The sequence below is a fragment of a genome, unplaced genomic scaffold (genome assembly GCF_019419815.1).
Source record: "Pyrus x bretschneideri cultivar Hongxiangsu unplaced genomic scaffold, Pyrus_bretschneideri_v1 Contig15, whole genome shotgun sequence".
In the NCBI taxonomy this organism is placed as follows: domain Eukaryota; kingdom Viridiplantae; phylum Streptophyta; class Magnoliopsida; order Rosales; family Rosaceae; genus Pyrus; species Pyrus x bretschneideri.
The window spans coordinates 482157-495234 of NW_025999446.1; the positions used below are offsets into that span (position 1 = coordinate 482157).

Here is a 13078-nt window from a genome sequence, read left to right on the forward strand (position 1 = left end):
ACCTGGGGCCCTCATCACTGTTCATTCATCTTGGGATGGTAAACGAAGGTTTGATCCGGAATCGGAATCATTCCCACTCAACTCATTCCGATTCCGTGTACATAAACACGCGCCTATGGTAATCCTTCCTTTTAAGCTTTCAATCTTCGCGTATATATAACTTTAAGGGTAAATCTTTGTTTAATACGTTCATGTTTCGTGGTTTTCAACATTTAGTACATTAAGTTTTTTTTGTCTCAAAGTTATACCTTAAGTGTAAATTTTGGAACAGTCTCATACATCCGTTAGTTAATTTGTTAAGTCTCCCGTTAACTGTGACGTGGCGCTCATGTGGACAATGACTGAGCGCCACATGTCATCCACGTGGAAATTAAAAATAAATTATTTATAAAATAAATAAATATAATAAACAAATTATATATATATATAATAAAAAATAAAAAAAAAAAAAAAATTTCATCTTCCGCAAATCCCACCCGTGCTCACCCTCCGACCCTCCCATCACCCACCCCTAATTTTTTAACTTCAAATTTTGAAAGTAAGACAAATCAAGCCACTGCCACCTGAGCAAATGGTGGACAGAGAAGAAACCAAACAATAAATAACAAGCTTTCTGGGATTTGGGTCTCCAGGAGCAAAGGAAAAGAACAAAAGAGAGAGAGAGAGAGAAGTATAAACCGACATCACCATTTGTGACTACCTGCGCCTACCCTCCCATCACCCACCTCTTCGTCTTCCTTAAATCCCACCCGTGCCTACCCTCCCACCCCAGTCGTCACTGGATACCCTCAGTGTTCATGTGCCTTTTAGCTCGTGACCAGCAACGATTTACATCCTTTGCAGCTCCTGGATCTGCCTCTGAATCCCTGCGTGAGACATCACCAGTTCTCTGGTATGGCGATCCCCAGGAAATCGAGGTTTGTCGGTGAGGCAGTGACAGGAGCCGTCGGAGAGGATCCATTAGGAGACCTGATCTGAATCGAAGTCGTGACCGGAGCTGTCGAAGAGGATCCATTAGCGTCGTTAGGGGTGTCGCAGTCGATTTCGTAGGAGCGATGCGAGGAGTCGCGGGAATCCGGGTAGGAGTGGTGCGAGAGAAAGAGTGTTGGGGGGTGGGGGGGAATGGGTGGGTGATGGGAGGGTGGGAGGGTGGCGGGTGAGATTTGGGGAAGGTGAAGGTTTTTTTTTTATATTTATTTTATTTTATAAATTTTTTTATTTTTAATTTCCACGAGAATGGCCAGTCATTATCCAAATAAGCATCACGTCACAGTTAATTGGAGACTTAATAGTTTGACTAACGGATGTATGAGACTGTCTTAAAATTTAACCTTTAGGTATGACTCTGGGACGAAAAAAATTTGATGTACTGAAGATTGAAAACCACGAAACATGAAAGTAATAAACAGAGATTTACCCTAACTTTAATTCTCTCCCACATTTGAATTCAATTCACCAACATTCTGGACTGAAAAAAAAAAAAAAATACCAACAATTTATTTACTCTCTCATTTTCTCTTTATATTTATTTTTGAATTTTAGCGTTTGTATTTACCTCCACAAATCCTCATCGAAATGTCGGACTCCGAGAGCACCGCCGCAGCAGCGCCTCAAGACCAAATTTCCCAACAGCATCGCCACCACGACGCACCAGCTCACAAAGGGAAGCCCAGCCTCCTTACCTCCTTCAGCATATGGCCGCCGACCCAGCGCACCCGCGACGCCGTCGTCAACCGCCTCATCGAGACCCTCAATAGGCCCTCCCCTCTCTCCAAGCGCTACGGCACCATGGCCGCCAACGAGGCCTCCACCACCGCCCACCTCATCGAGGACGACGCCTTCGCTGCCGCCGGTGGCTCCGCCGCGACCGAGGAAGACGGGATTCAGATCCTGCAGGTTTACTCCAAGGAGATCAGCAAGCGCATGCTCGACACCGTCAAGTCCAGGATCGCCGCTGCTGAAAACTGTGCGGCGGAGTCCGTGACTGCGAGCTCTGTGGTGGACTCCACTACGGCTGCCGCCGGTGAGGATGTTAAGGCGGAAGAGTACTGATCTCTCCATGTGTGTTAGGTCACTTTTAGCTTCGTATTAGGGCTTTCAAATCGAGATCTATTTCGTATTAATCATGGATTTCTTGTGATGCCTATATACTTAATGACCTCCTCCAAATTTAAATTATTAGGTAATTTCGCAATCTTCAATTTTCTGGGTTTCTGTTGAGAGTATTGATCTACTGATTCTTGATCTGCTTTATTCGGAGATGTTTGTGCTGAAGGTTTTATACTCAAGTGGGTGCATTTGGAAAAGCACGGGGAATCAGCGTCCTTCTGCAAGTGGCTTCCTTGATGTGTGGACTGTTACTCTCAACCGGAGACATTCGTCAAACCAGATGTAGATAATATTGCATATTTTTGTTGTTCTCCGGAGTGTGCTGTGTAGGGTGTGGATTTGGTGCCTCTGTCCGTGCGATATCCGTCCGCTAAAATGTCGAGATGGTTTAAGGTGGGCAGTAACCGAGAAAAAAATATATTACAAGAATTATCAAAGACGAACAATATGATGCAGATCCAACTACTTTCATCCATTTATGACGCTTTTTAATATATCTATCATGATAATATGGTGGAGGCTTATTAATAATTACTTTCGAATTAGCATAGGTTACTTTCCTGTGTGGTCTACATTGTTGGTTGTTTGGTTATTCTATTGTCTCTCCACAAGGGATGCTGTACCCGTGGAGTTATGCGTGTGGCTTCAATAAGCTCCTCCTCTTGCTGTTCATCCTCCTAAGACTGGTCATGACTAAAAAAATGGAAGAGTTGCACACGTCATGTCAAATAAAGATTTGAGGCTAAATAGATATCTTTTAAGAATTAGCTATACAAAATGTGGAGACACACAGAAGTTATCTAATCGATGATTTAATTAGACTAAAGCCATCATTGGTTTGACAACTTATGTCTCCTGTGTCTCCACTTTTTGTATTCAGCTAATTCTTTAAAGATATCCATTGTGGTCTCAAATCTTTGTTTACCATGACGTGTGCAACTTTTCCATTTCACTCATGATCAACCTTAAAAGGACGAACAACGAGAGAAACACACTATAGCTAAGTTGAAGCCACATCCATAAATTCCTCTCTCTGGCGTACAACCTCCTTGTAAAGAGTCAATAGGCTAACCAAACAACAAATAGGGTAGACTACACAAAGAAGGTAACCTGTGGCAATTCAAAATTCATTATTAATAGCCACACCATATTATTATCATAGACACATTGCAGAGCGCCATGAATGGATGAAAGTAGTTGGATCTGCATTCGCACTGGTCGTGTTTGATAAATTTTGTACTCCATTTTTCCTTGAGGTTCTTCCCCGACTTAAAGCACCTTGACTGAGACTTGTCCAAGGACAGGTATTGTACAGGAGAATACACCAAATCCACAACCTACACAGCGTAATCTGGAGAACAATAATATATGTACAACATCTCCAACCACCTTGACAAATGTCTACGGGTTGAGAGTAATACTCAAGGACGCTGAGTATTGATCTGTTTTTTTTTGGGTAAACTTTTGTTGCATTGTACTGTTTTGAGAGTTTAGATTGTCCATATGATGTGATTGCAATGGTGTGAGAGTTCATCAGAACCATTCTTCATTGATTTAAACCTTATTTCGGAAGTACTCATTACTATTTTCTATGTTACGTTGATGGAAATAAAGTTCACAATTATAAGAAACTTTTAACCTTTGGTGTGGATTGTGGAATCAATGTGAGCAAATGTATAGGATATCATTTTCGGAAAGGTTCGATTTTCTTGTCAAATTAAGCTTTCGGTGAAAGTGAGATTGTCTAATGTTGCTCTTGCTCAGAGCTTTCTTGTCCAGTTCTTTTGTTGTTCAAGCATGTTAAACTCAAAAGTAATCTGCATTATCTGTGATAAGCAAATCTAATTTGTTTCATTTCATTTTTTGTCTCTTTTTGTTGCACCCGTAGTAGATAATCTGGAAGGCAAAGGCGAGTAATGTTTTTGGGTAAATGTTATTTGCTTGATATTTTATAGTTCATAGAAGTTTGAACTTCCTTGAGGTCAACTAGGATTTGATTAAGAGTATTACTGGTTTGAAATGGTTGAGTATATATATAACACTAGTATCGTGAGTTCCAGGCACTCACACCTTGGAAGATTGGTTGTTATGTTAGGTTTATGTCATGTAACTCTAATTGTGTTGCTGCTACCGCTAAGGATGTTTTTCTTGCAGATGCCTTGTTTTAGTGCATGTCTTGTTTGACAATAAGCGATTTTTGCTGCCCTGTTGCTCTCTAGCTTTCTGATGTCCTCTCACTGCAAGTTTCTCCATAGTGTTTTGGGGCCTATGTACATAATCTAATCTTTGGACTAAATCCCAATTTGTCTGGGGAATTGATATTTGTTCTAGTTTTTCAGTTAGCTGAAACCTTGTTCGTCTTGATGATCGCACGCCTTTGCTTGTTTGTCTGCATTTCTTTTCTGAGAGTGCAGCGGTTGGACATGCTGTGCTAGATGGTTTATGCGATGCCGCATCAAGCTTTGAAGATGTATGATGAAAATACCAAATACATGTTCTGTATATTCTACCTCTTTTTTCAGAATTTCGTTAAGCATTGTATTTTCGTCATCCGTCCCCAAATAACGTGATCGACGACTACATCATCAGCGTTGTGAAACGCTCCCTGTGTTGTGTTTAGCAGTTGGCCTTTCCTAATTCATCCTTCTCTGTTAGAATCTGATGCATCAAGTAGAAAACTAATGGCTCTTTTGAGGACTCATTTGATAGGGTGTTTATATTTGCTATGAAACTTGGGGTTATTTTTGTGCTTCCCAGAGTGGGTTGGAAATTGGCATGCTCTGATCAGCAAAGAACATTTGCTTTCATTATGTACTTTAGGGTTATAATTGTTGGTATATAATCATGCTTTGTAGCATCAATTTTAAAAAATTCTTTCAGAAATAGATGTGAGTTAGATCAGTTAGTTACATGTCTAATCAGATTGCCTACTTGCACCTAATTGTAAATCTCTTTATATTTCGCATATCGAGTAGATTAGAATATTATTTAGTAAAAAAATTCCTAAAAAACCGTTCACATGATAGGGTTGAAACATTTTCAAGTAAAAATTTAAATGGTAATACTAAGAAGACAAAATTTGCAAACTAAATAATATGTCATCAATAGAAATGATCATGTTTATCAATGCTTAGTGATAAATCAATCAACTTCTATATCTTTTAGTTTTCAAAATTTTGTCTACAAATTTAACTTTCTTAGCATGAACCAAATTTAAAATATAGGGCCTCACCTATTGCTCGAATTATGTCATGGTATTGGAGCTCGTTTACGCACACAAATAGGACAATACTTATTGAATTAGTTCGGCTCCAATATGTGAATAACGAAACTCTAATACTACAAAAGAATATACACTCGGCAACATAATGAAATTATTGAAGTTAAAAATGTAAAAAATATATGTAGACTCTACAACGTGTAAGTTTGGCTCCAATATGTGAATAACGAAACCTTGATACTACAAAACAATAAATATGAACTAATTTTTGTTACAAAAATTTGATGGGCTTGGGATCTAAATTTATTTATGGTATCAGAGCTAGGTTATATGTACGAGTAACACAATATTATGTAACAACATTCACATAACATAGTCCTGACACCACAATGGAATATGAGAACAAACCCACAGCGGGTACCCAATGGTTGGAGAACTCATGTCTTTAAATCCATACGCAAAACTGTCATTATGCGATGTGGGACAAATAAAACTAGTTGACACCAACACAACACACTCGGATCTTCTCCATTTTATGCCATCTCTCTATCTGGTTATGATTTAAAATACTTGTATTTTGTTCTAAGTTGCCCAATAGTATATACTCGAAGGAGAAGTAGAAGTAGCTCAATCCAAAGGAAAGTCTAAAAAAATGGCCAAATTACGATCCTATATGTTACCCTTTATCTAAGAGACGGTCGGTTTGACTTTCAACACAAAATGAGAAAAAAAAAAAAACAAAATAAAATCTTATTAATCAGGACAATTTATCACTTGCAAGATATTCAAGTTTTAATTAAATTAAAATAATCAAATACTTTTAAGTTATTATATAACTCAATTTATTTTATATGCTTGACTAATTGGTCACATATATCAGTCCCTGGTGAATGCGCAAGAGAATGATGTCAAAGTATTTCAATTTATTCCTTAGCTTATTCGGTCGTCAACGGATTAGTTAGGCATTTGATTATTTTTTAGGTGGGTTGGACTTGGACTTTTTAGGATGAGATATTGCTAAGTAAGCAGGCCACTGTCTAAACCAGTGGATGAATTTGTGTGCATTGCTAATTGGGTCGTTGAATTCAGCAATTTTTTTTTCATAATACGTATGTAGTCTGAAAAGTCAACAATTATATCTTGCATATTAGGATTTAATAGATCTCTACAACGGCTAAATTTTACATAAAACCCATATTTTTCAACTATAGATCTAATGAATCTCTACAATAACACGTACTAATGTATCTGGACTCCAGATTAAGAGGTCTACTTATTCAACTAAAGATAAAAATGAAATTAAAATTGATTCTTTCTTTATAGTGATATATTATTTACACACCATATTGATATATTATTTACACACCATATTTGATTCTTCCTTTATAGTGATATATTATTTACACACCATATTCATATCTCGTAGGTGGGTAGTGGGTGGTGTTATATTGATATATTATTTACACACCATATTTGATTCTTTCTTTATAGTGTTTTTTGAGTTTAGGCTAGCTTTTTGAGAGAATCAACTTTGGTGATTCCAAAACATTTTTAAACGTTCAATGTGGCTTTTAATTTTCTATTAAGACCAATTCAAAGCAATATCTGTACCAAAATACATTCCACAAACCAAACGATGCCAAAGAGTAGGAAACGAAAAGGATCTCCATTTCCCGCTCTTACATTAATCAATGTGAAATTTGAGTATGATTGCCACATTGCGCGACGATATAAATCTTTTTTCAATTCATGTTATAGAATTTGAGTTAATAACATTTCACAACGATATGATCTTTTTGTCCATTAATATTATAACAAGTGAATTAGTAATACTCTGTGATTATGTAATCCAAAGTTCCAACTTATTCATGGAAGGAAAATAGAAACCGAGCAAGGTTTTGATTATTTGGTAGACTCTTCAGCTGCATGGTACAAACACAATGGAAACACCAATGTAAGGTGCAATCAGAAAGTAAAAACCGGAATTAACGAAATCCAGTTACTAATATTTGAAATTTATTAATTACAACAAACCATAATCTGTTTTACAGAGTGCATAATTCTGCCATTATATGATGAACTAAGACTGAAAAAGTGCAAGTGTATATGAGAAAATCCTGGGCGGATCATAAACAAGATCCAAAAAGTCACACCTTTGTGCAGCATGAACATAAATATCAAACAAAAGAATGAGAGAAAGAGATAGAGGAGGGATGGGCTGGAATTCATTAAGCTAATGGCCGGGGCCTTTTTTACTAGGTCCAGAGGCCAATCTAAACGCCAAGCTCTTCATAGAAGGACGACGGTCCGTCCTGCTGCTCGAGTTGTAGTTGGAAGAAACAGCAAAGTTAGCCATTCCTCCCGCTGCCTCCTCAGCCCCATCACCACCTTTGCATCCGCCACTAGTGGTGGTAGCATTATAGCTCGCCGTCGATTTCAGGGTTCGGCAATCAACTTGAGCAAACTGCGACGACACAATCAGCACCATCAACCCCACCACAACCCACACGCAGCTGGAACTTGATCCTGCTGCCGAGTTCTTCTTCATTGACATCTTCAACTAACAAAATCTTTAATTTCTATTCAATTTTTTTCGGGTTGGTTTATATTTTCGTTGTGTCGAAAAGGAAGGGCTCTCGACTCATATATATACAAGAATTTTAGTTGTTGATGACGGTGTTGCTTAGCTATTAATGCAGTGGGGTCAAAAACAAGATGTTTGACTTTCCCTTATTTTCCTGTGTGTTTTTTAATTGAGTACTGATAAGAAGATTAAATTTTCAAATCAAATGATGTGTTATCAATAAGAAATCAAAACGTTAATCGACATTTGATTAATAATCCAATAATCAATAACTACATCATTTGGTTTACACAATTTGATTTAAAATTTTGATCTCCTTAACATTACTTTTTTTTTTTTTTTGTTATAGTTTACTTGTGTGATTTAAAATTTTGATCTCCTTAACATTACTTTTTTTTTTTTTTTGGTTATAGTTTACTTGTGTAGAATGACGTGTCAAGCAAGGCTAGGGAGGTGAGCTTTTACTTCGAAATTTCTGGTTCGTTTGTGCTGTTGGAATTTGACTTTAAATATTGCCAAACCATTGTATGTCAGCAACGAGAAAATGTTCGTTGGTCCATAAAATCTTTTAAGTGTATGTGTGTGTGTTTTGAGCAGGAGCTTGTTTGCATGGTCACATTTGATACCCTCATGTAGGTTCCACGGTCCTCTTCTATGATCGATCTAACGCGGGTGTTACATCTGTAACGCGCTCTCTCTTTATTCTTTTTTTTTTCCCCATAAAAATGCAGGACAACCAATTTGAGAGGGATAATTAAAAGCAGTGTTTGTTTAGAAATGGCATGCATGACTTATATCCACTTTTATCTGAAAATCTATTTTTTCTCTGTTGAACAGTCTTAGAAAATTGTCATGAAGAAAGTTGAGTTTACATTGTAAAATTAAACATGTAAAGTTTGGTGCGCTGTAAAATATTTTTTCACATCCCTACATGTATGCTCACGTTTAGGGAACTTTCAAGCTTCATTAATAAGTTGAGAGCATAAATTGGGTGACAAGAATCACGTGCGGCTGTTAGGTTTCACATGTGGACTGACCTGATGTGATATGTTGAATGAAGTTGAGGTTCCAATGTAAAACCCATTAGCAATATTGAAAGTAGTCCGACTCTTTACCACCACATGCATGCAAGACTTGATGAACTTCACATATCGCACGGTCATGTATTGTGTTATTAATTCACGTGTTATAATATAAATGCAAGATATCATTTGTAGTTTATAATCCCTTACCCTTACCTTTGGTCTAATATATCTCTGAAAATAAAAGATAAGACGGTGATGTATGTAGTGCGGGGTAACGGTGTGAGCAAGGAACAGTGATTCTTCAAAATTTAGGTTGGCTAAATTACTTTAAAAAAGAGTGGTACGTACGTGTATATTAGGTGTGTTTTCTTTACTTTCAAAGCATACTTAAATTAGTCCAAAGAGAGCTAATTTCAAAGGCTGTTCAAAGGGAGGCATTCGGTTGTGCAAGAATTTCAACGAGCCCTTTTTTTAAAAAAAAAAACATGCTCTTTCTTGAGTGTGTGGAAGACCACTTGGCGATTTTCGAACTCACTGTTAATTTACAGGTAAGTAGGGAAAGAAGAGTTGGTATGAAACCGTGACATGTGTTTAGCTTTGGTCCTTTGGAGCATGTAATATTGTACAGTTCCAAGCGATGCCACTTGATGTTTTCTTAGGTGTTACTATTACAATATGCCAAGCATACCCACTTGTTTCATTTATGGATAAATTGCAGATCGTTTGATCAGATATTGTAGAAGTATATTTAAATTAAGATATTTTAAAAGAAAAAATGGTATATAATTTAAGCTTCCATGAGCATGACAATGACAAAGTCAATAGGGCATAAATTACGAACAAAAGCGATCAGATTATGAAAATTCTGCTGCCATAGCAAATTTAATTTAGGTTACAAATAATTTCGTAACTCGAGTTTGAAGGAAGTTGAGGTTTCACTATAAAACAAATTGCTAATATAAAGAGAGGCTAATTCCTCATAAGAACACGCACGGTTCCTGATATGGGTTGCATACGCTCAATTGGAATCCGTATATATATCACATGAATATTTTAGTTTCAGCCTAAATCAATATGTACAGTGTTCGTCACCTAACCAAGCACGCTACTAAAACTAGGACAACTGTAATTTCGGCAGACTTAATTATTCTTCTCTCACAAGATGTTGATTCACTAAATCCTAATTTCAAAAACATATATCAAACCTCAAATGAAAAACTTGAATGGGAAAAGTCTTGTCTACTTAGGCAAATTTGGATAAAAATGCGTATCACATTGTATAAACTGTTTATTGTTTTCGATCCAAATGTGTACATATCTTCAAGGTACGGTACAACTGGGATCAAACTTTTGGACAAGATTTCTTGCTAATAATCACAAGAACCTCCACTTATTTTGGTGATACAGCTAGAAATATAATGCCCAAGAAAAATTGGCAACCCTAATTCGTGAGTCATAAGGTTGACAAATGACAGCTGAAGTCATAAACTTAAGGCAAAACAGCTACTTATGGGTGAGTTGTGTAGCATATGCGTCATAAAACAATGACCTAATTGGCATGTAAAGGAAGGAAATATGATATATTTTGAACTCCAACATGTTTTGTTTTTGGTTTCTGGTCAACTACCTCAACATCAACACAGCATGTTAAATAAGGCTCTCGTGAGCTTTGCAGACCAAAGAGTAGTACTACATATTATGTGATATGTCAAGCAAAGACGGCGAACGCAATTGAGGGCCACGGACCACTGTATCCAGCAGGAGCTGTCGAAGATGGCGTCTGATCTGCCCAGTTGACACTTGACATTCTCCATCATATATTCATATGTTCACGGGCTCAGATATAATTCTACTTTTTGCAATTGAGATCGATTTCCACATGATGGATCCGAAAGGATCTTATAACTCAGTGTTGTAGATTTTCTTTTCGGATTTAGATATGCATTAGATATAGCTTGTGTTAATTCCTTGTTCATATTTTATAGTGACCCAGCCGGAATTTATGTTTACATGCTAATACATATAATAATGAGAAATCAACATATTATAGAACCTTAATTGAGCAATATTAATGATATAACCTGTAAGTGAGTTTAGATTATATATCGATTATTGATCCACCAGACAGATCAACTAATAGATTATATATTAAGGTTATTGGACTTGGGATTGTATACATAGCATGACCTCTTTCGCATAGATGATAGATAAACACTAAGTTTAGATATGAAAGAAGTGTTAGATAATGTAAAAGTTTCATGCTGGGCATCTTACAAAACAAATCATAACTTAAATTAAATGGTTTCACTTCTAAATTGTATCAAGGAACCTTAGGCTTATTGATTGCATGGGTGATTAATAAGGACAATATCGATTTGGTTAGTGGTAGATCACAACTATCCTTCTGAAATTTTAATAGTAAGTGTGGCCGTTAAGCCTAACATATGAATCATGTACCATTTTTAAAGACTGAAAATCTATTCGTATATGACCGAAAACTACAGAAGAAACTTGTACCAACCAAATTCAAGAAAAGAAAATTGGGAAGTCTCCAAAAAAATTTAAATTAGGGTTGTTATAAGATCGGGTTGGAGGGAGAAAATGATTACTACAATAAACAAACAGATCTTGTTTCACAAGAGTCCAAAAGTCCTCCAATATTTTAGGGTTGTGCCTCCATTGTTCCGTGTCCTATATATATATATACTTGCACAATGTGTTGCATGCGTTAATATATCAAAACAAAATGAAGCAGCATGGCATGATTGGCACCATTAATCATGCCTTCCAAATGAAGTTCTCCATTTTTTCTGTAATCATCTTTCTCCTCATCCTCTCGTCCGCCATGGAAATTGAAGGATTTTTTTTTTTTCAATTTGTTATTTTATTCATAGTTCCGTCTTTTTATTATTATTTTTTTGCTTCAGTTGAGAAACATTTGGCAGTTGATTGTGCAGAAATGCGTTTTTTTTCCTGCTTGCTCTTTTGGTCTCCTAAAATGTTGTTTGGATGGCAAGCATAATGTTGTCTTCATGTCCATGTGCAAATTAAATTAAAGTTTTTTCCCTCAAAATGAGAGAAGGGGAAACAAGGAATGGTGGTTGTACGCGGGAAACAAGAATTGTTATGGCAAAAAGTGAGGTTGTGCTTGGAAATTTAAAAAGAAAAATGAGGGGTGGGATATGAAAATTATCCAACAGGAGGATCCTCTTTGTGAGGATCTGGATGATCCATAAATCGTGTTTGTTTATTGTACATCATACGGTCAGTTTTTGTCAGAGACTATTTGTGTTTAATTTTAAATAAAAAATTTAAAATGATTTCTAACCGCACAATGTACGATAAACAGACACGATTTATGGATCCCCAGATACTCACGAAGAGGATCCGGATTCGAAAATTATCACTTCACTTAATTTTAGCATTCATATAATATTCCACAAGTTTCCTTTTAAAGTTTGTTTGCAATATTTACAAAGGGTAATACTTGCGTTCCATTATAACTAACAACAAACCATAATCTGTTTTACGGATTGCGTAATTGTGCCATTGTATGATGAACTAAGACTGAAAATTACAGGTATACGTGTGCAAATCCTAGGCGGATTAAAAAAAAGATCCAAAAAGTCATACTTTTGTGCAGCATGAACGTATAAATATCAACAAAAGAATGAGAGATCTAGAGAGAGAGAGAGAGAGAGAGAGAGAGAGAGAGAGAGAGAAGCTGGAATTCATTAAGCTAATGGCCAGGGCCTTTTTTGCTAGGTCCAGAGGCCAATCTAAACGCCAAGCTCCTCATAGAAGGACGAAGATCCGTACTGCTGCTCGAGTTGTAGTTAGAAGAAACAGCAAAGCTAGCCATTCCTCCTGCTGCCTCCTCAGCCCCATCACCACCTTTGCATCCTCCGCTAGTGGTGGTGGCATTAACACTCGCCATCGTCGATTTTAGGATTCGGCAATCAACTTGAGCAAACTGCAGCGACACAATCAGCACCATCAACCCCATTACAACCCACACGCAGTTGGAACTTGATCCTGCCGAGTTCTTCTTCATTGACATATTCAACTAACAAAATCTTTAATCTCTATTCACTTTTTTCTGGTTGGTTTGTTTTCTTTGTTGTGTTGAGAAGGAAGGGC

General features: G+C 36.9%; 2 protein-coding genes across 2 annotated transcripts; one reads left to right on the forward strand and one right to left on the reverse strand.

The window, feature by feature from the left end:
* The first annotated feature begins 1521 nt into the window (after nucleotides 1-1521).
* Nucleotides 1522-2201, forward strand: LOC103945311 (MFP1 attachment factor 1-like). Its single transcript, XM_009355871.3, has one exon. It carries the CDS (start codon nucleotides 1576-1578, stop codon nucleotides 2050-2052), a length of 477 nt encoding a protein of 158 aa, XP_009354146.2. The 5' UTR covers nucleotides 1522-1575; the 3' UTR covers nucleotides 2053-2201.
* A 10259-nt stretch (nucleotides 2202-12460) lies between these two features.
* On the reverse strand, nucleotides 12461-13078 carry LOC125475620. The gene has a single exon (XM_048580598.1). It carries the CDS (start codon nucleotides 12996-12998, stop codon nucleotides 12678-12680), a length of 321 nt encoding a protein of 106 aa, XP_048436555.1. The 5' UTR covers nucleotides 12999-13078; the 3' UTR covers nucleotides 12461-12677.

Coding starts and splice junctions, on each gene's coding strand:
- LOC103945311 (XM_009355871.3), top strand. CDS start 1,576: ATGTCGGACTCCGAGAGCACCGCCGCAGCAGCGCCTCAAGACCAAATT.
- LOC125475620 (XM_048580598.1), bottom strand. CDS start 12,998: ATGTCAATGAAGAAGAACTCGGCAGGATCAAGTTCCAACTGCGTGTGG.